Raw genomic sequence first — 22,129 nt, 5'->3', positions numbered from 1 at the left:
TTGGGGGGGGTAGGCAATTGGGGTTAAGTGACTTGCCCAGGGTCACACAGCTAGTAAGTGTCAAGGGTCTGAGGCTGGATTTGAACTCAGGTCTTCCTCAATCCAAGGCTGGTGCTCTACCCACCGCAACACCTAGCTGCCCCAATTTAATTCATTTTTTGGTTACATTTTAAGTTGTGAACTGTTTCCCTCCTTCTCTCCTCACCCTGCACCAAAGAAGGTCACCATTTGACACATATTTATAAGTATAGTAAAACCATCCTATTCATATTTCTATCAGTTCTTTCTCTAGAGGGAGATAACAGTTTCCTTCATAGGTCCTTTGTAGTTTATTTGAGAATTTATAATATTCAGAATAACTTCGTTGTTCACAATTATTCTTTAAACAATATTGCTGTTTCTGTATATGATGTTATCTTGGTCCTGCTCATTGCATTTTTCATTAGTTCATGCAAATTTTTCCATTTGTAAAAAATCAACCAGCTCATCATTTCTTATAGCACAGTAGTATTCCATTACAATTATATATCTCAAATTGTTTAGCCATTCCCCAATTGATGGGCATCTCCTCAATTTCTGGTTCTTTGCCACCACAAAGAGAGCTGCTAGAAATATTTTAGAACATCTAAGTTCTTTTTGTTTTTCCCTGATCACCTTGGGAAATGGACCTAATAGTGATATTGTTGAGTCAAAGTGTATACATAGTTCTTTGGGCATAATTCCAGACTGCTCTCCAAAATGTTTGGATTAGTTGACAGTTTCACCACTAGTGTATTAATGTCCCAATTCTCTCCCTCCAACATTTGTGATTTCCCCCTTCTATTATTTTAGCCAATCTGATAGGTGTCAGATGATATCTCAAAATAATTTTAATTTGCATTTATCTAATAAATAATGATTCAGATTTTTTTCATATATGTAGCATTGCTTTCTTCTTCCAAAAACTTCCTGCTCATATCATTTGACCATGTATCAACTAGGGGATGACATGTTCTTATAAATTTGATGGAGTTCTCTTTATATTTGAGTTATAAGACCTTTATCTGAGAAACTGTCTATAACTCCCCCCCCCATTTTTTTGCTTTTGTTCTAATCTTAAATACATTGGTTTTATTGTACAACCCTTTTTTAAATTTAATGTAATCAAAAGTATCCATTTTACATGGCATAATACTCTCTATCTCTTAGTACTTATCAATTCCCATGTTCTTCTAATTTTCTTATGCTTTTTCCCTTTCTATCTAGGCCATGTATCCATTTTGACTTTATCTTGGTAAATGGTGTAAAATACTGGTCTATGCCCAATTTCTGCTAGACTGCTTTTCAGTTTTTCCAAGAATTTTTTTTAACCAAATAACGAATTCTTATTCCAAAAGCTTAAATCTTTACATTTGTCAAACACAAGGTTAATATAATAATTTACTACTTTGTATGGTATGTCTGTTCTGTTCTCCTAATCTACCTATTTTGTAAATAGTACCAGATAGTTTTGAAAATTACTGCTTGTACAGTAGAGTTTAAGATCTCGTACTTCTGAATCTCCTTCCTTTACATTTAAAAAAATTCCTTTAATATTCTTAATCTTTTGTTAAAATAATTTTGTTATTATTTTTTTGAGCTCAATAAAATATTTTTGGTAATTTAATTATGATGAAATTGAATAAGTAGATTAGTTTAAGTGAATTGTCATTTTTATTATATTGACTGCCTCTCTGTGAACAATTAATATTTCTTGAGTTATTTAAATCTAACTTTACTTCCATAAAAGTGTTTTGAATTATGTTCATGTAGTTCCTGGGCTTGTCTTGGCAGGCATACTTCCAGGTATTTTATAATGTCTACAGTTATTTAAAATGGGATATTTTTTCTCACAAAGTATTGTTGGAGATATATAGAAATGCTGACAATTTCTGTGGGTTTTAAAAAATTACTGATACTTTGCTAAAATTAACAATTGTTTCAACTAACTTTTTAGTTGAATTGCTAAGATTTTCCAAAGATAATCGTATTTTATTATGTTTTATTTTAGAGATAGTTTTATTAACTCATTGCCCATTTTTAGTCCTTCAATTTATTTTTCTTCTCTTATTGCTACTGCTAGAATTTCCAATACAATACTGAATAGTATTGGTGATAATGAACATCCTTGTTTCACTCCAGTTCTTATTGGGAAGGCTGCTAGCTTATTCCTATTACAAATAATACTTGCTGATGGTTTTAGGTAGATGATTTTTGTCATTTTAAGGAAGAATCCATTTATACTTATGCTATGAAGTGTTTTTAATAGAAATGAATGTGTATTTTGTCAGGAGTTCTTTTCTAAATCTATTTATTTAGTCATATGATTTTTGTTACTTTCATTATTAGTATAATCAATTATGTTAATAGTTCTCCTTATGTTAAACTATCCCTCCCTGCATTTCTAGTATAAATCCCACTTGGTCACAACGTATTATTTTTATGTAAAAAATTGGTAATTATTTCAGCTGTTTTAAAATTGATTCTCTAGGGTTCTCTAAGTATATCATTATTGTCTGCAAAGAGTGATAATTTTGTGTCCTCACTGCCTATTCTTATACCTTCAATTTCTTTCTCTTGTCTCATTACTATAGCTGGAATTTCTACAACAATATTGAATAAAAATGGTATCTTAAGCTTTTAATGTATAGCATTTTGTGACAGTAGAAACTTCATTTTCCCATCACTCCTCCTAAACAGAAGGCTCCCATACTGCAAGTCCATAATTACTTCCTGCTAAGGAATGACATGAGCAGGTCAGTCTGTCCTTTAAGAACCATCACTTTGTAATTAATGCCTTTTCTCAGCTTCTTTGTTACCTATTTCTTCTCTTCTGTTTTCCTCTTCCTACCTATGACATTAATTTATTAAAATGCAGAGACTGCCTTTTGCCTGTTTTTGCATCCCCAGCACTTAGCACAGTGACTAATATGTAGTCACTTTTTTTTTTCTTTCCGGGCAATGAGGGTTAAGTGACTTGCCCGGGGTCACACAGCTAGTAAGTGTTAAGTGTCTGAGGCCGGATTTGAACTCAGGTACTCCTGACTCCAGGGCCGGTGCTCTATCCACTGCACCACCTAGCTGCCCCCCATCACTTCTTTTTTTTGTTTGTTTTTGTTTTTGTTTTTGTTTTTGTTTTTAGGCAGTGGGGGTTAAGTGACTTGCCCACAGTCACACAGCTAGTAAGTGTCAAGTGTCTAAGGCCGGATTTGAACTCAGGTACTCCTGAATCCAGGGCCGGTGCTTTAACCGCTTTGCCATCTAGCTGCCCCCCCCCCCCCATCACTTTTTTTTTTTTTTAGTGAGGCAATTGGGGTTAAGTGACTTGCCCAGGGTCACACAGCTAGTAAGTGTTAAGTGTCTGAGGCCGGATTTGAACTCAGGTACTCCTGACTCCAGGGCTGGTGCTCTATCCACTGCGCCATCTAGCTGCCCCTCCCCAATCACTTCTTAATAAATGTTTATTGATTGATGGATTGATTGACAACTCTTCTGTGTGCTTGGTAGATATTTTATGCACTTTGTAATATTTGGAATTCGATTTTTTCTATTATTGCTTCTTAGGGTTTTGTTATTATTGTGTAGAAGTGTTATTTTTTTAAAGTATGCTTCAGTCTGTATTCAATAAAAATATCAGTTCTTTCTCTGGAGGTGGATCATATACTTCATCATTTGTCCTTTAGGATTTTCTTGGATCATTGTATTGCTGAAAATAGCTGTCATTCACAGTTCTTCGTCAAATAACATTGCTGTTACTGTGTACAACATTCTCCTTGTTTAGCCATTCCCCAACTGATGGGCATTGCTTTGATTTTCAATTCTTAGCCACCAAAAAAAAAAAAAAAAAGAGTTGCCATAAATATTTTTGTACATTTAGGTCCTTTCCCCCTTTTTTGGATGTCTTTGGGATATACATCAAGCAGTGGTATTGCTGGATCAAAGGGTACGCAGTTTTATAGCCCTTTGGTTACAGTATTTTAAATGGAATTTCTCTATCTCATGCTGTTGGACTATGTTGGTAATATATAGAAATGGTGATGATTTATGTGGTTTGTTTTGTATCCTGCAGCTCTGATAAAGTTGCTAATAATTTCAAGTAGTTTTTTTTAGTTGATTCTCTAGGATTTTATAAGTATAACATGAAATCATCTGCAAAGAGTGATAATTTGTTTCCTCATTGCCTATTCTAATTTCTTAAATTTCTTTTCCTTTTCTTATCGGTATAGCTGGCATTTCTAGTACAATATTGAATAGTGGTAGTGATAAAGAGCATCTTTGCTTCATCTCTGATCTTATTGGGAAGGCTTCTAGCTTATCCCCATTACAGATAATGCTCATTGATGGTTTTAGATAAATATTACTTATCATTTTAAGATAAGCTCTATTTATTCCTATGCTCTCTAGTGTTTTAATAGGAATGGGTACTGTATTTTGTCAAAGGCTTTTTCTGCATCTATTGAGATAATGATATGGTTTCTGTTGGTTTTGTTATTGATATGGTCTATTATGTTAATAGTTTTCCTAATGTTGAACCAGTCCTGCATTCCTGGTATGAATCCCACCTGGTCATAGTGTATGATCCTCGTGATATATTGCTGTAATCTCTTTGTTAGTATTTTATTTAAAAATTTTGCTTCAATATTCATTAGGGAAAATGGTTAATAATTTTCCTTCTCTGTTTTGACTCTTCCTGGTTTGTCACCATATTTGTGTCACATAAGGAATTTGGTAGGATTCCTTCTTCACCTATTTTCCCAGATAGTTTATATGGTATTGGGATTAATCGTTCTTTAAATGTTTGGTAGAATTCATGTGTGAATCTATCTAGTCTTGGGGATTTTTCTTAGGAAGATCATTGATGGTTTGTTCAATTTATTTTTCTAAGATTGAGTTTTTAAAGTGTTTTATTTTTTATTCTATTAATCTGGTTAATTTATATTTTTGTTGACATTCATCCATTTCATTTAGATTGTCAATTTTATTGGCATATGATTGGGCAAAATAGCTCCTACCAATTCCTCTTCATTGGTGACTTCACCCCTTTGGTGACTTCATTGGTGACTTCATTGGTGACTTCACCCCTTTAATTTTTGATACTAGTAATTTGGTTTTCTTCTTTCCTTTTTTAATCAAACTAAATGTTATTGATTTTTGAGCATTTATTTTGTAGACTATAACTTTGCTGACGTGATTGACTCAGTATTTTTGTGAATTAACTATTATTTTCCTAGTAAGCAATCATATCATCAGCAACTAGAGATAGTTTTACCTCCCTTTATCTGTCTTATTGCCTTTAATTTCTTTCTTTTGTCTTATTACTCTTGCTGACATTTCTAGAACTATATAAAAAATAGTGGGGAGGGGCAGCTAGGTGGCACAGTGGATAAAGCACCAGCCCTGGATTCAGGAGGACCTGAGTTCAAATCTGGCCTCAGACACTTGATCCTAGCTGTGTGACCTTGGGCAAGTCACTTAACCCTCATTGCCCCGCAAAACAAACAAACAAAAAATAATGGGGAGAATTGGGCTTCATTGTGTAAGTCCTGTATTTATTGGAAAAGGTGTCCCCATTGCATATGGTATTTGCTTTTGGATATAGATAGATGGTTTTTATGATATTAAAAAAAAAGGTGCCTCTATGCCTATACTTTGTAGTTGGGTTGTTGTTGTTTTTATAAAAGTGTTTTCCTCTATCAAATACTTTTTTTGCATCTATTTGTTAAGGGCTAAAATTCTAGCTAAACTGTCTAAAATATCCAATGAGTGGTCACCAATAAATTATAAGCTTTAGCAAGAGTTAGACTTTTAAGCATTTATTAAGGAGAACAAGAATTTGGTAAAGAGAGAGAGAAAGGCCTATCTATTAAAGGGAGAGCGCATTTCTAGCTCCACTCTCCACCAGAGTCCAGAGGAAAAGATAGCGAGACTGAGCGCCAGTCTCTTCCTTCCTCCTCCCACTAGCCCACGTCACTTCCTGAGCCAAAGAAAAGACTCCTGGTCTTGCCCTCAAAGACCTTCACTTCATGGGCAGAACTCTTCTACAGTAAGTCTCCAGCAGGTGGCGTTATTCCAATCGTTACATATTGAAATCATCATGTAAGTCGGAAGTTTTGGATTTTAATATGATTAATTATACCTGTTTTTCCAATGTTAAACCATCTTTGAATATCTGGTTTAAACAGGACTTGGTATTATGATTTCTTGGATGTATCACTGTACTCTGCTTGTTAGGATTTTCTTTAAGAGTTTTTGAGTTAATTTCATTAATGATATTGGCTTTATATTGTGTTTTATCTTTCCCCAGTTTATGAATTGGGACCATATTTGTCTCATAAAAGAATTCTGTTTAGATGCTTTCTTTCTCGATTTTAGAGAATAATTTGTGAAGTCTGGACACTAATTTTTTTTAACAGTATGATAAAAGTCTCCTGTGAATCCATTAGGACGAGGGGTATTTTATTTTCTTTCTTTCCTTCCTCCCTCCCTCCCCCCTCTAGTTTTCAGCATTTGTTTTTATAAGATTTTGAGTTTGAAATTTTTCTCCCTCCCTCCCTTCCCTTCCCCAAGACAGAAAGAAATCTGATATGGGTTATATATGTACAATCACATTAAACATATTTCTGCATTAGTCATGTTGTGAAAGAAGAATCAGAGTAAAAGTGAAAAACCTCAACAAAGAAAAAAAAGTAGGAACAGTATGACTCAATCTGCATTCAGATTCTATGGTGTTTTTTTTTCTGGATGTGGAGAGCATTTTTCCATCATGAGTCCTTTGGAATTGTCTTGGATCACTGTATTACTGAGTAGAGTTAAGTCTACCATGGCTGATAATTGCATAATGTTGCTTTATAATGTTCTCCTGGTCCTGCTCACTTCACTCATTATTAGTCCACTTGTCTTGCCAGGTTTTTCTGAAATCTGCCTGCTCATCATTTCTTGTATAGAGGTGTGGGTTTTTTTGTTTGTTTTTTTTTTGGTGAGGCACTTGGGGTTAAGTGACTTGCCCAGGGTCACACAGCTAGTGTCAAGTGGTCTGAGGCCAGGTTTGAACTCAGGTCCTCCTGACTTCAGGGCTGGTGCTCTATCCACTGTACCACCTAGCTGCCCCTCATCATTTCTTATAGCACAATAGTATTCCATTACATTCATTTACCACAGCTTGTTAAGTCATTCCCCAATTATGGACACCCCCTGAATTTCCGATTCTTTGTCACCACAAAGAGAGCTGCTATAAATATTTTTGTACATGTGGGTCCTCCCTTTTTTGTGACCTCTTTGGGATACAGACCTAGTAGTAGTATTAATGGGGTCAAAGGATATGCAAAGCCCCACAGCCTTTTGGGCATAGTTCCAAATTGCTCTCCGGAATGGTTGGATCAGTTAGGAGTATTTTTCTTCCACAGTTTCTTTACAATTAGATGTATTTTCTTTTCTGATATAGGGTTATTTAAGATCTCTTCTAGTTTGTTTGGTTTTTTAAAAAATATTTTTGAAGATGTCTTTGTGTTCAGAGTTTTGTTAGCATATAACTATGCACAATATGTTCTGTTTATTCTTGTTTCTTCTGGGTTTGCTGTGATTCACATTCATTTGTTATTTTATTCATTTGATTTTCTGCTCCTTTCTTTTTAATCAGATTAGTTAAAGGGTTAGTATTATTAGTCATCAAGCTTTTAGTTTTATTCTTATTTCTGAGGTGTTTATTCCAATTTATCTATTCTCCCCTATTTTTGATATCTCTTATTTTAGGTTTGCTTATTTGTTGGCTTTCTAAATTTTGAAAGTATATACTCCATTCATTAATCTTCGATTTCTATTTTGTTAATGAATATTTGTAACGATATGATTTCCCCCCTAAGTCCTGCTTTAGCTGCACCGCAGAAATCTTGATATATTGTTTTATCATTATTATCTTCTTTTACATAGTTATTTTCTTTTTAAATAGTTTAAAATTGCTTCTATTATTTGTTCTTTGACCCACTCATTATTTAAGATTTTATTGTCTTTATTTGAGTCTGTATCACATGTTTGTGATCCATAAGCCAATTCCTATTTTTCTTGGTTGTGATCTGTAAAGCATATATTAAAGTATTATTTATTTCTATTTTTTATATGTTTGCAAAATCTGGGTGCCCTATTCTGTGTAGTACGTGATTTATTGTTTTCGTTGATTTTCTTCACTTTAGATATCTGAGCCCTCTTCCTCCCTACAGATAAGAGGATAAATTCATGAACCGTCATAATTCCAAAATAGATATCCATGCCCAATATGCACACTCCAGTAATCTTAGCTGATAGAACAGAATACCATAGAGGGCGGAGCTGAAGTTACTAGTTAAGACAGCTTTCTGTTCTCTGCCAAATCAAGTCTCACAACCGACTTCAACTTGTGCCCTGAGGCAAAAAAAGATGGTATCAGGACGCCCGTGGTATATCCAACTATTTTTCTTCATCCAGAGCCTGCTATCCTTAGCTAATGCCCGTGAGTGTGCCCGCGACGCCTTCCTCCCAGTCTGGGTGTAGACTCCGGATCCCATCCCCTGGTCTCCTTTATAGCCGCAGCCCTCACCACCGTCCCCGGCGCGCCGCCATTCCCACTTCTCTTTAGGAATGTTTCATCCCTTTGCCCGTGCGTTCTTTCAGTGGTACTTGTGCCCCATCGCCCACGAGTACTTCTATTCGTTCTTGTGTGCCCCCCCCCACCCCAAGCCCCGCCGGGGTGTGCAAGCTGTAGTCAGCAGTTTTCTTCACTTCCCCATAGTCTCGGTACCACTCCTCCCCCTTTCGACCCCTCTCCATTTCCCACCATTCCCCGCTACCCCCAGTCCCAGTCTGGGTTCCAGTCCATTGGTTTTGGCATTTGCCAAGTTCCTTCCCCCTTTCCATTCCATACCTCTGCTCATCGAATTTCTCCCAGTCCATTGCTGGTTTGCAAACAAAATAGGGGTAGGGAGGGGAAGAGCCATTTTGCAATCTTACCCTCTCCCTAACATCTTGTTCACCCTTGTTTCCTCTGGTGCTAGGGTGTCTATAACAGCTCATTAATGGCCTGTTTAATTTACTCTTCTGGGATTGCTTTATTTATGTTATCTATATTGATTGGTCAATTTGGTCATTTTGTACTTTCGGTAAATATTCATGATTTATTTTATGTTTTCCGTTTTGTGGGCAAATAGCTGAATGTAATGATGCTTGAAACTTATCTTAATTTCATAGATATTAGTTGAGGTGTCTTCTTTCTCATTTTTTATTTTGGTCATTTGGTTTTCTTTTCCCTTATTTGTTCAAGTTTCCTAATAGGATACTAATATTGTTGATCTCTTGAGCAAATTTTTTGTTTTATTAATCAATTGTTATTTGTGATTTTATGGCTCCCCCCACACCCGTGTTTTAGATTAGGGCTTTTTAAACTTTTTTCCACTTGTGACCCCTTTTCAACCAAGAAATGTTTAAGCAATCCTGTGATGGCATGCACATTGTGAAGTGCACATGTTGTGTGTTCATAACCAAAGCTGGCCGTGACCCTGTATGGAGACTGATAGTTTAAGAATCTAGGATTTAGATGATGAATATGTTTAAAGTGACACAAACACAAGCACACATATATGTAGATAGATAGATAGATATGTTTAAAGTGACAAGCAGACATAAAATCATGGGCACTGTCAGCATAAGTAGACTATGTAATGGAGTGGTGCTGGAGGCCAGAGATATAGTAAAGATAATATTAGAGTTGTCTAGGTGAAAAACAAGTCCCTCAATTAATTCAGTGGTAGAAAGGATATAATAGAAATGATGATATTGTCATCTATGATATGCAAGATGGCCCCCATGAGGAATGGTCCCCATGAAGGCGGGTCATTGGTAATCCCTGGGCACGGCTTGGCATAGCCAAGCCCATAGCCCCAGGGAGCAGGTGGGGACAAGAGGTGGGGCCAGGGGGAGGGCTAGGGAGACTCACTGTCTGGAATGTTACTGTCTAGATTCTCTACTCCCAGGACTAGAGCTGGATATGGTAGAGGTTGGAGAGCTGGCGAGAAGACTGAAGTGCTAAGAGAAGGTCCCCCTAGTCAACAAGCTCATCTCAATACCTCCCTCTCCACTCCCTTGTATTCACCTGTGTGTTTGTGTGGATGTATATATGTTTATACACAGCCATCCCCATATATGTCCAACTGAGCAGAAAGCTTTCCTCCCCTCCCTAAACCCCCTCTCCCTCATTACTTTCTCCCAGTCCTCTCCCAGTCAGTTTTTTCATCTGCAAAATGGGAAAATAATACTTGTAGTGGCAAACACAGGCTGTCTGTGAAGAGACCTGAAAAGTGTTATGGAAATACAAGCAACAGTCATTATGATGTTCATTTGAACTTTCATAAGTGACATACAGTCTTTGATGTTTCTAGGCAGTCTTAGACAGGAAATGGGTAAAGAAATTGACATCTGAGTCATCTGTGGGAATATGGCAAGTAAATTTATGGTTACAGAGTTTTGTTTCCCACGTGCTGGTGCCCAGTGAAAACCAGAGAGCCATGGAACATTCCTTCTCCCAGAGAAGTTGATAATGTTGCGTGCTTAATATATTACCAGGAAAGGCATTGAATGAATCATCAGGTTTGGAGAGTCTTAGCCAATGGCTCTGATTTCAGACTTAAAGTCAGAGTTTAGTGTAAGTGATCTGTAGTTGAGAAGGGAAGAAAAAGTTGCAATTTTCTTTGAGTGTGGCAGAGAGTTATGTGTCCTTGTCCATAGAAAGGGAGGGGTCATTGGGATTGTGAGGATGGACAGAATGGGGAGGGGGTCAGATTCAGAAGCAGAGTATGGCTGGGTAAAGGATCTGAGGTGGCAGAAGGAGAACTTGTTCTTGGATGGAGCAGAGGGAGGAGAGTAGGGAGAGAAGGACTCCAACCTCCTGGTCAGGCATTCATTCCTGCTCTGCTCTTTTCTTTCTCTCTCAGAATCTCATAGTCTTCAGTACAATTTATTTGCCACGTTCCAATCTGGTGGACAATACTCCCCATATTCAGTTCATGGCTACCTAGATGATGAATCACTCCTTCATTATGACAGCAATGCATGATTTAAAACAATTTTTTTTTTTAGTGAGGCAATTGGGGTTAAATGACTTGCCCAGGGTCACACAGCTAGTAAGTGTTAAGTGTCTGAGGCCGAATTTGAATTCAGGTAGTCCTGAATCCAGGGCTGGTGCTCTATCCACTATGCCACCTAGCTGCCCCTACTAATGCATTATTGGTGGAGTTGTGAACTGTTTCCATCATTGTGAAGAGCCATTTAGAACTATGCCCAAAGGGCTATAAAACGTGCCTACTCTTTGAGCCAGCAATACCATTAGTAGATCTGTATCTCAAAGAGATAAAAAGTGGGAAGGAAGGACTTAAATGCGGAAAAATATTTATAACAGCTCTTTTTGTGATGGCAAAGAATTGGAAATTGAGGGGAAGCCCATCCATTGGGGAATGGCTGAACAAGTTGTGATAGATGAATGTAATGGAATATTATTGTGTTGTAAGAAAAGATGAGTAGGTGGATTTCAGAGAAACTGAAGGACTTACATGAACTGATGCTGAGTAAAGGGATTAGAACCAGGTTCTCCACATTGTCCACAGTAACAGCAACATTGTGTAATGATCAAAGAGACCTAATGGCTCCTCCTTGACAGAGAGGTCTACCATATCTCTTACTTACCCTTCCTCATGCTGTGATGAGGGGCCAGGCCTTGTAAGGAATATATGGGGTGGAATTACTGTAGCTTATTTAGAAATGCATTGTCTTTTCTATACAACTAGACTTGGAAATCAAGTATTCTATGAGATGGTGGAGTGTGAGTGAGATTTTCCCCACCCCTTAGATGTGAGTGCTTTAACTACGATAGTAATGAGTATTATTGACTACAAAATGAGGCTTACTTAATTTTAAAGGTGATTTACTTAATCTTAAATGTTCTCTAGTCCCTTGTACTTTAATAACCTAGCACAGAGCATAGGTATTTTGTAACTTGTTCTTTTTATGTCCTCTGAATATTCTTTTCATGGTTTGATTCAATGTGGTACTTGTGAACTTGACTCTTGACCACATGTTCAACTAAGGGTCATGAATCAGCTTTGTAGTGATGACCCTTTTCAAAAGGTGCATTGTGGTTAACTACAACACTGAAAACAGTATTTACTAAGTTGAAGGAACCAATCAACATTGAGATATATGGCCTGTTGCTTTGGAAGTGTGCTTCAGGATGAAAGACCTAACCATCTTTCTTTAGAAATATACTTTAGGACTGTTTCCCTCTTGTGATTAGTTGGCTAGATGGCCTTTGTCACTAAAGATAATTTTCAAGTTTCTATGTATACTCTTCTGTACCATTTGCAATTCTCTGAGGGGCCAATGGGAGGAGTCTGGGAGTAGTCTATGGGGTATAAAGACCATCTCCTGGTACTGCTCAGGGGCTCTTAATAAGCCAATTTTCTTCAGCTTGGAGACTGTTGTTTCTTCCCTTCATCGGACTTAGAAATTTTCACAACAGGAGAGATGTTTCCCCTTTTAGTGACCCCTTTAGTGCCTCTAGCAAGAGAATTTTTTTTCTTTCACTGAATCAAAGGCAAATCAATGAAAGGATGTTGAAAGGTACTTGGTTTAGAGTTTTATTCCCCCTACTATATACTTGCTTAGATGATAGTGACTTACAAACTTTTACAGTTGGAAAACTAGGTGCCTCGTAATCCTTAGAGGTAGCTGCTATTTTTATCCCCATTTTTACCAGTGAGGAAACTGAGACAGAAAGAAGTTAAGCAAGTTCCACAAGTAGGAAGTATCTGAGGCCAAATTTGGATTCAGGTCTTCCTGGCCCCAAGTCTAACACTTTATCCACTTTACCATCTATCACAGTTGCACATTTCCCTCATTATACTATGATTTCTTTGGGAGCAGGGATTTATTTGGTTTTTTTTTTTTTTTTACTCTTCTTTATATCCTCAGTGCTTAGCACCATTGTTGGCACATAGTAGGTGCTTACTAAATGCTTGTTGGTTAGACTTGACTTGACTCTATCTTGCCCTTATTGCTCCTATTGCCACACAAGGTTTGAATTTCAAGCCATAGAAAAAAAGGATGTGTTTGTGGTTAATCAAAAGAACATATAAGAGGTTCAATACAACCTCCCCTTTTATTCATTCATTCATTCATTTATTTATTTATTTGTTTGTTTATTTGTTTATTTATTTTTGGTGAGGCAATTGGGGTTAAGTGACTTGCCCAGGGTCACACAGCTAGTGAGTGTTTAGTGTCTGAGGCCGGATTTGAACTCAGGTCCTCCTGACTGCAGGGCCAGTGCTCAATCCACTGTGCCACCCAGCTGCCCCTCCCCTTCTTATTTAATGTTACTTCTAACTCCCCCCTTTTTTTGCTATGACACACTCCCCTACCTCTTCACCTTATTATTATTAAATTCTATGTAGCCAGGGGCAGCTAGGTGCACTGGATAAAGCACTGGCCTGGATTCAGGAGTACCTGAGTTCAAATCCGGCCTCAGACACTTGACACTTACTAGCTGTGTGACCCTGGGCAAGTCACTTAACCCCCATTGCCCTGAAAAAAAATTCTATGTAGCCTTTAACACTGCTGATCCCCATCTTCTTGCTATTCTCTTCTCCCCAGAGATTACTCTGTCCTGTTTCTCCTCCTAGCAGCGTGACTGATCCATCTTAGTCTCCGTTGCTGAATCTTCATCCAAGTCATACCTGCTATCCGTGTGTCCCCTCGGGTTCTGTCCTGGTCCTTTTTTCCCTTGATACTATTTTAATGGGTGATCTCATCAGCTCCAATGGGTCTAATTAGCATCAATGCAAAGGATGCTCAGATTTACAGATTCAGTTGTAAACTCTCTATTAACCTCCAGACCTACATCTCTAAGCATCTATTAGATGTCCTGACCTGGATGTCCCTGAGTCATCTTTTTAATTTTTTGCAATTTAGTGTTTTATTTCCCCCAATTACATGTAAAAGCAATTTTCAACATTTTTTTTTTAAACTGACTTCCATAATCTTTCCCTTCCTTTCCTTCCTTCATTTTCCCATCTTGTTTCCTGATTTGGAACTTTGTGTGAATGTTGGGTTCTGCTCCTGGAGAGGGTTGGGGGTGGGGTGAGGGTGGGGCAGCTGTCTCAAGCTTCAGCCTTTTTCACACTGCTGCTTTCAGAACTAGGGCTGGGAGACCAGAAGTTTTTGGTGTTCCCAGAGAAGTGTGGTCACTGCTCTCTTGGTCTTCAGTCTGGTCTTTACCATTCTTTTGCTATAAGTAACAACAAACACTGCAGTTTCAGAAAAAAACCTAGAAACACTTAGATAAACTCCTTCAAAGTGAAGTGAGCAAACCAAAGAGAACCCATGATGAATCATGCTACCTACCTCCAGATAGGCCATGGTAGACTCAGAATGGAGCGTGAAGCCTGTTGTTTTTGTACCTAGACAGTGCAGGAATTGGTTTTGCTTGATGATACATATTTGTAATAACTTTTCCCCCCTCTGTAGCAGAGGGAGTAGAGAGAGGGAGAGATTTCAAAGCTGGAAATTCATTTTTTCTGGCTGTCTCCTGTGCCTGAAATGCTCTCCCTTATTATCTGAGTCTCCTGGTTGTGTGTGTGTTTGTGTTTTTCTTTTGATTCTGGGTGTCCTGGATGCTGAAGAGATCTGAGGTTGCTTTATCTTTGGTACACATTTTCTGTTTGGAGAGGTTGGTTAGATGAGTCTCAGGGAAGAGAGAAACTGTCTAGTCCTCCATCCTGTTGCTCCTGTGACCAAGAAGTGGGATTTCATCTTTTATAATTCTATGGCTCCATAGTCTCATCAATGTGGATAGTCCTATACTTCCTACCATTGTCATTACAGACTTTCTATGCCTTCTCATCTTGTATGATTCTTGTCCATATAAAACCTCTACAGAATGTCTACCTAAATAGAGTGGATTACTGCTTTATTGAGGTTAGAGCTTAACATGGGGGTTTGTATACTTAAGATGATAAAAATTTAGTAAGCACCTACTATGTGCTAAGCACTGTCCTAAGTCCTTGGGGCTACAATTAATAAGATTAATTTGATATTTGGTCCTCATAACAGAGGTAGGTGCTATCATTATCCCTATATTACAGGCAGGCAGAGGTTGAGTGACTTGCCCAAGATCGTGTAACTTTTACACACCTGAGGTCAGATTTGAACTCTGCTTTTCCTAACTCCAGGCCCAGCATTATCTGCACTAATGCCACCTAGGTTCAAGGGCCTTCATCACACATAGAACTTTCTGGTCCCTCGAAATCAATTCTCAGGCACACACAGCCTGGTGCAGTGGAGACAACAGTAGATCAGGCGTCAGGATCCTGGGTTCCTCAGGCTCACAATCTCATCAGGAATTCTCCAAGTGTGGGGCTGTTCTAAGAACTTTCAGCCCTAACTCCCTCTGGACAGTGTAGGGGGCATGTTAGATATGGACCCAGTGGCTGGGGAAGATGTTCCCACTAGCGACATATAGCTCCTCTCCTTGCTTGTTGAGCAGGCCATACTGGGTCTGGTTGTAGGGTAAGATTTCCTTGTAGAACTCCACAGCACCCTTGGCATAGGCCTTGGAGACGGAGGCTGTAGTGGGCTCCAGGTGGATCACCAGGAAGTGGGTTAGGGCATCAGAGGAGAATGAATAAACAATGCACCCCAGGCCATCATAACCAGGTTGCACAATGCACACAATGCTATAGGGCCATAATATAACTCCAGAACCTGTTTCAGGCTTGCAGCCATGATGCAGCAAGTCCCAGAGCAGAGAGGGGCTGGCACTGCTTGAAGTACAGCAGCATTGTTCTCTAGATAGAAGACCTCCTTGGCCAAGGCAAACTTCCTGGACTGCCTGACAGGACCAGGGCTTCCTTCAGCCCCAAGTCACCCTGGCTCTGCCAGTCTGTCCATTAGCTGTGAACCCCCATCCCCTCCATCAGCCATATCTGGACTGCTATGGAAACCTGCTGGCTCCCACAACAGCCCAGCAGGGAGCTGTGGATGTCTGTACTCCCTGGCTAGAAGGTGAAGGCAGCAAATACTTGGTAGCTCTGGCCAGGGCTGATACATCTCCTACCACCTCCCTGAAGAGGGTTTGCAGCTCCTCAGACAGCTCTGCTGGTTAGCCCTGGGGTCAGTACTGATAGAGCCACCTGAAGATGGGTTCGGGTGGAGGGTGATAGGACAGGGTAGAGGGCTCACTGTCCCACACTTCAGGGGTTTTGTGCAGCTGTTTTCAGAGATACTTACTTCTAGGGACATATAGGTTTTCTGTTCTTCCAAGGTGGTATGATCTAGCAGAGGTGTGTGCACTGCTTTCCTGGCCTGTGCTCTGGTCTGTGAATGACCACAAATATTCCTTTCAGCCCAAGAACTGTGAACAGTGAGAACTGCCCCTGCTCCACTGTGGCCACAAATCCTGGTGTGCTAGCTGCTCCTCTTCAGCCTGGGACTCCACCCAAGACAGCTACCTATACCAAAGCATGGGCAAGGCAAGAGAATCATGTCCCTGGTGCCAGCAAAGATGGTTTCACCCATTCTTTTTGGGTTCTGTTGCTCCAGAATGTTCATATGGGTTATGGGGAGAGCTCAGAAAAGTCTATGTCTTTTCTCCACCATCTTGACTCAGCCTCCCAGACTCATCTTAAACTCAACAAGTCTGATACTGAACTCAGTACCTTTTCTCCCAAACACTTCCTGCTTCCTAATTTCCTCCTTACTGTCTAGGGTACCACTGTCCTCCCAGTCACCCAGGCGTGAAACCTAGGTATCTGAGACTCTACCCTTTCCCTCCCCCTCCTCCATATCCATTCTGTTGCCAAAGCCAATCTATTTTATGTTCCTGTTATCTCTTGAATATGGCCTCTTCTCTTCTCTGACACTACCCCCGCCTTGGGGCAGCTTCTTGATTATTACAATAGTTATTCAAGTCTCAAGTTTCTCCTCATGCCAAGCCATCCCCCACTCAGCTTCTAAAGGGATCTTCCTCAAGTGCAGGTATGACCATGTCAACCCCTACTCAGTAAACTCTGGTGGCTCCCTATCACCTCCAAGATCAATATAAAATCCTGTTTGGCATGCAGAGCCCTCCATCACCTGACTCCTTCTACCTTTCTAGTCTTCCCACACCTTATTTTCTCTCCTCCCACTCCCCCTGCCCCAATACTTTTTGATCCAGTGACATGGGCTTCCTTGCTGTTTCTCACACAACCCATTCCTTCTCCAGACTCTGGGCATTTTGACTTTCTGTTCTCCAGGCCTGGAATACTCTCCCTCCCTCCTTCAGCTAAAATCCCACCTTTTGCAAGAAGCATTTTCTGATCCCCCTTAATGCCTCTGGTAATTATATCTAATTCATCTTGTATGAAGCTTGTTTGTATGTGGTTGTGTGCACAGGGCCTCCCCTATTAGGCTAGGAAGCCCTTGAAAGCATGGAATGACTTTTACTTTTCCATCCTCAGCACAGAGGACTTCATCTGGCCCATAGTGGGTGCTCAGTTGCTTAGTGCAATAAGTTAAGTGCTTATTGACTGACCATTTCTTCTATGCTATCATACCCCCACACAAAACAGCAACATACCCCATTTTGTCCCATCTTCATGTAATGGCTCATACTCTATGCCTGGAATCCCCTTTCCATTCCCCCAGCTGTCAAATTCCTTTCCATCTATTAAAGACCAAGGGAAATATCATTGTCTCTTGGAAGCCTTCTCTTCCCTCATCCCCTCAGCTGGGAGCCCTTCCTCTCTCAAATTTCATATAGTACTTTGTGCCTCTCTTATATACTTATCACGTAGTGTTTTCTTTTCTGGTCTTAATCCTGTAATGTCCATGTCAACAGTCATGACTTTTATCTCAATTTTATATCTCCTCCAGCACCTAACAAGTTCTATACCCAGTTCTTACCTTAAAAAGTAGCCGTTGATTTGAAAAGTCTGGTTAAAATAAAGTGAGGCCTCATTTTTTTGTGTTATTAAATGTATGTTACTCTTTCTTTTTTTTTGTGAGGCAATTGGGGTTAAGTGACTTGCCCAGGGTCACACAGCTAGTAAGTATCAATGTCTGAAGCTGGATTTGAACTCAGGGACTCCTGAATCCAGGGCCGGTGCTCTATCCACTGCACCACCTAGCTGCCCCCACTCTTTCTTTTTTTTTTTTTTTTTTTTTTTTTTTTTTTTTTTTTTAGTGAGGCAATTGGGGTTAAGTGACTTGCCCAGGGTCACACAGCTAGTAAGTGTTAAGTGTCTGAGGCCGGATTTGAACCCAGGTTCTCCTGAATCCAGGGCCGGTGCTCTATCCACTGTGCCACCTAGCTGCCCCTACTCTTTCTTTTTTAATCTCTAACTAGTGATGTCCTTATGTTCAGTTAGAATGTAAACTCTGCCATGGTTAGGAATGTATTTGATAAGTATTTGCAGTAGGACCTGACTTCTTTTTTTTTAGGTTAATTTCTTTTATTTTTATTGTTGTAACTTGACACTTACTAGCTGTGTGATCTTGGGCAAGTCACTTAACCCTCATTGCCCCGCAAAAACAAAAACAAAAGACATTGTGAGAGCCCACATGAGAAGCATGTGACTATCGTCCAGGAAGTTTCCTGGCATCCTGGAAGTTACCTCTATTCATAGAACTGCCTGTAAGTCATGTCAATCAATGCTACCAGCCAATTAACTTGGAACTGTTTGTGGGGAACACCCCTCTTCCAGTCCCGCAGTAAGCTTCCTCTGGAATGGACTGAGAAATTGTCTCTTTGGTTCAGAAAGGAGCTCTTGGTGGCAGAAGAAGGAGGAAGGTAACCAGGTTTCCTAACTTTCAGAAATTCACTCTCTTGGATAGCTAGGTGAAGGTGGCTTTCACTCTCTCTCTTTGCTAACCCCTAATATTCTTTAATAAATACTTAAAAGGGGGGCAGCTAGGTGGCAGAGTGGATAAAGCACTGGCTTTGGATTCAGGAGGACCTGAGTTCAAATCCAGCCTCAGACACTTGACACTAGCTGTGTAACCCCGGGCAAGTCACTTAATCCTCACTGCCCTGCAAAACCAAAAAAACCCCAACCCTCCCCCCCAATACTTAAAAGCCTAAACTGTTGCTGAATTTATAAGTAAAACTTAGCTAATTCTCCCCCCACACTGGGGACACACACATTAGATTTTAAACATCACAATGTTGTTGTTGTTGTTATTGTTTAGCCACGCCCAACTCTTCCTGATCCCATGGACCAAAGAACTTCAGGACCTTCTATCCTCCACTCTCAATGTCTGTCCAAGGTCATGTTTATTGTTTCCATGACACTATCTATCCATCTTATCCTCTGCCATCCCCTTTTCTTTTTGCCTTCAATCTTTCCCATCATCAGGGTCTGGTTCAAAGAGCCTGTCTTCTCATAATATGGCCAAAGTATTTAAACTTCAGTTTCAGCATTTGACCTTCCAGTGAATACTCTGAATTAATTAATTTTAGTATTGTCTGATATGATCTCTTTGCTGTCCAAGGGCCTCTCAAAAGTCTTCTCCAGGGGCGGCTAGGTGGCGCAGTGGATAGAGCACCGGCCCTGGAGTCAGGAGTACCTGAGTTCAAATCTGGCCTCAGACACTTAACACTTACTAGCTGTGTGACCCTGGGCAAGTCACTTAACCCCAATTGCCTCACTAAAAAAAAAAAAAAGTCTTCTCCAGCACCAAAGTTTGAAGGTTTTGATTCTGTGTTGCTTAGTTTTCCCTGTAGTCTAACTCTTACAATCATGCATTGCCACTGTAAAAACCATAGCTTTGAGTATACAGACCTTTATCAGCAATGTGATGTCTCTGCTTTTTGGTATGCTGTCCAGATTTGCCATAGCCTTTCCTTCCCAAAATCAATTATCTTTTCATTTCATGGCTGCAGTTCCCATTTGCTGTGATCTTTGTTAAAATGGAAGAGACTGTAAAAGCTGGCTTGAAGCTTAACAATGAAAAAACTAAGATTTTGGCAACTGGTAGCATCATTTTCTGGCTAACAGAGGGAGAGAAAACAAAAAAGCAGTGTCAGATTTTATACTCTTGGGCTCAAAGGTGTATACCCAGGGGGCAGCTAGATGGCGCAGTGGATAGAGCACCGGCCCTGAAGTCAGGAGTACCTGAGTTCAAATCCAGCCTCAGACACTTAACACTTATTAGCTGTGTGACCCTGGGCAAGTCACTTAACCCCAACTGCCTCACTAAAAAAACAAAACAAAACAAAACAAACAAAGATGTATACCCAGGCAAATGCTCTCTTAAGGGAAGTTAGATCTCTCCCCAAAGGGAAGACCAGAGAAACAAAGGCCAGTTCTCCAGACTTAAATCCCTTTCCTTCTAAAAGGGAAAGAAACCAGAGAAAGATAATGCCTATAAATATTAAAAGAACGTTTTATTAAGCAGGGAAGAAAATATAACATGATCATGGGTACTATCCAGCCTATTGCTGAATAGGACTCTTGGTAGCAAATTACAAGAATTTATATAAAGTTTAAACAAAGACAGATAAGAAATTTGAAGGGAAATGTGGGCTTAGAAAAGAATGAGTCAATGGTTCCCTTTTCCAAGGGAAAAGTGAAGAAGAAATTCCAGGACTTAAGAAGGCTTGATAAGAAGATTTCAAGAGTATAAAATCTGACAGTGGTTTTTTGTTTCCTCTTCCTCTGTTAGCCAGAAAGTGATGCAACCAGTTGCCAAAATCTTAGTTTTTTCATTGTTAAGCTTCAAGCCAGCTTTTACACTCTTCTTTTACCCTCACCAAGGCTTCTTAATTCCTCTCCACTTTGTGCCATTAGAGTGGCATTATCTGCATATCTCAGATTATTGATATTTCTCCCAGCCACTTTAATTCCATCTTTTGATTCATCCAGCCTGCCATTTCTCATGATGTACCCTACACATAAGCTAAATAAATAACATGACATTATATAGTCTTTTCCTACTCCTTTTCTAATATTGAACCAATCATCTGTTCCAGGTTTGGTTCTGTTGTTTCTTAGTTGGCAAACAGCTGTCCCTGAAAATACAGTGCTTTCGTCTAAAGGTCTTGGGCCTACCTTAATTGAAAAGATTGTCGATATTAAAATGAGTGTCCTAATCTGAAATCCTTCATTAATATATTTTTTTGGTGAGGCAATTGGGGTTAAGTGACTTGCCCAGAGTCACACAGCTAATAAGTGTCAAATGTCTGAGGTCAGATTTGAACTCAGGTCCTCTTGAATCTAGGACTGGTGCTCTTTCCATTGTGCCACCTAGCTGTTCCTAAAGAAGGGTTTTTTTTTTTGTTGTTGTTGTTGTTTGTGAAGCAATTGGGGATAAGTGACTTGCCCAGGGTCACACAGCTAGTAAATGTCAAGCGTCTGAGGTTAGGTTTGAACTCAGGTCCTCCTGACTCCAGGGCTGGTGTCCACATACACTTTACATATCTTGTATGAACTGTGATAATTAAAAAGTTGAGAGATATTGTTTCTGGGTAATTTAATCACTTTATTCATAGAGCCAGCAGGTTATTAATAAAAGGATGGTCATTTGGCCATCTCTCTCAGACCAAAGATAATCATAGTGGCAGTGCTCAAAGTTTATATACCCTTGAAACAATAGGTGGTCAATGGGGCCTGGAGTTGACCCCTGCACAGAAAGATTATCTTCACTTAGAACATCCCCAGCCTTGGGCTATCAATTGAAATAATGTATCCTTTCTTCAATGAAGGGGCCTGAGTGACACCCCTTCCCCTAACACACACACACACACACACACACACACACACACACACACACACACACACACGATGGAGGAGTCTTTGGCTATGTACACAAAAGGATCTGTCTCCACCAAAGCTTCAGAACAAAATGAGCTTTCTTACCCTAGATTAAATACCTTGGTGTTTGGGGGAGGGGGTCTTAACATGAGGAAGTGTTAATGCAATTTCATTAAGTACTGTCCTACAGGAAAAAAAAGACTTTTAAAGAAAAGGGATTTAGAAGAAGGCCTCTTAATCTTAAGATATTGGCTATCAATAATCATTTATCACAGAACATAGTTCTTCGCAACTTGTCTCCTTCATTA

The 22,129-nt window shown here is 39.6% G+C and overlaps 1 protein-coding gene across 1 annotated transcript; it reads right to left on the bottom strand.

Annotated features, from left to right (window-relative positions):
• Positions 1-15,424: 15,424 nt before the first annotated feature.
• Positions 15,425-20,948, bottom strand: TMEM177 (transmembrane protein 177). The gene is given in 6 exon segments (XM_043993565.1): positions 15,425-15,732; positions 15,735-15,920; positions 15,923-16,126; positions 16,129-16,278; positions 17,648-17,734; positions 20,822-20,948. Coding segments are annotated over 6 exon segments (1,062 nt in total).
• Between the last annotated feature and the right edge of the window lie 1,181 nt (positions 20,949-22,129).

This window comes from Dromiciops gliroides, chromosome 3, assembly GCF_019393635.1.
Source record: "Dromiciops gliroides isolate mDroGli1 chromosome 3, mDroGli1.pri, whole genome shotgun sequence".
Lineage (NCBI taxonomy): Eukaryota > Metazoa > Chordata > Mammalia > Microbiotheria > Microbiotheriidae > Dromiciops > Dromiciops gliroides.
The sequence above is the reverse complement of the archived record's forward strand: the minus strand, read 5'-3'. Positions and strand labels throughout refer to the sequence as shown.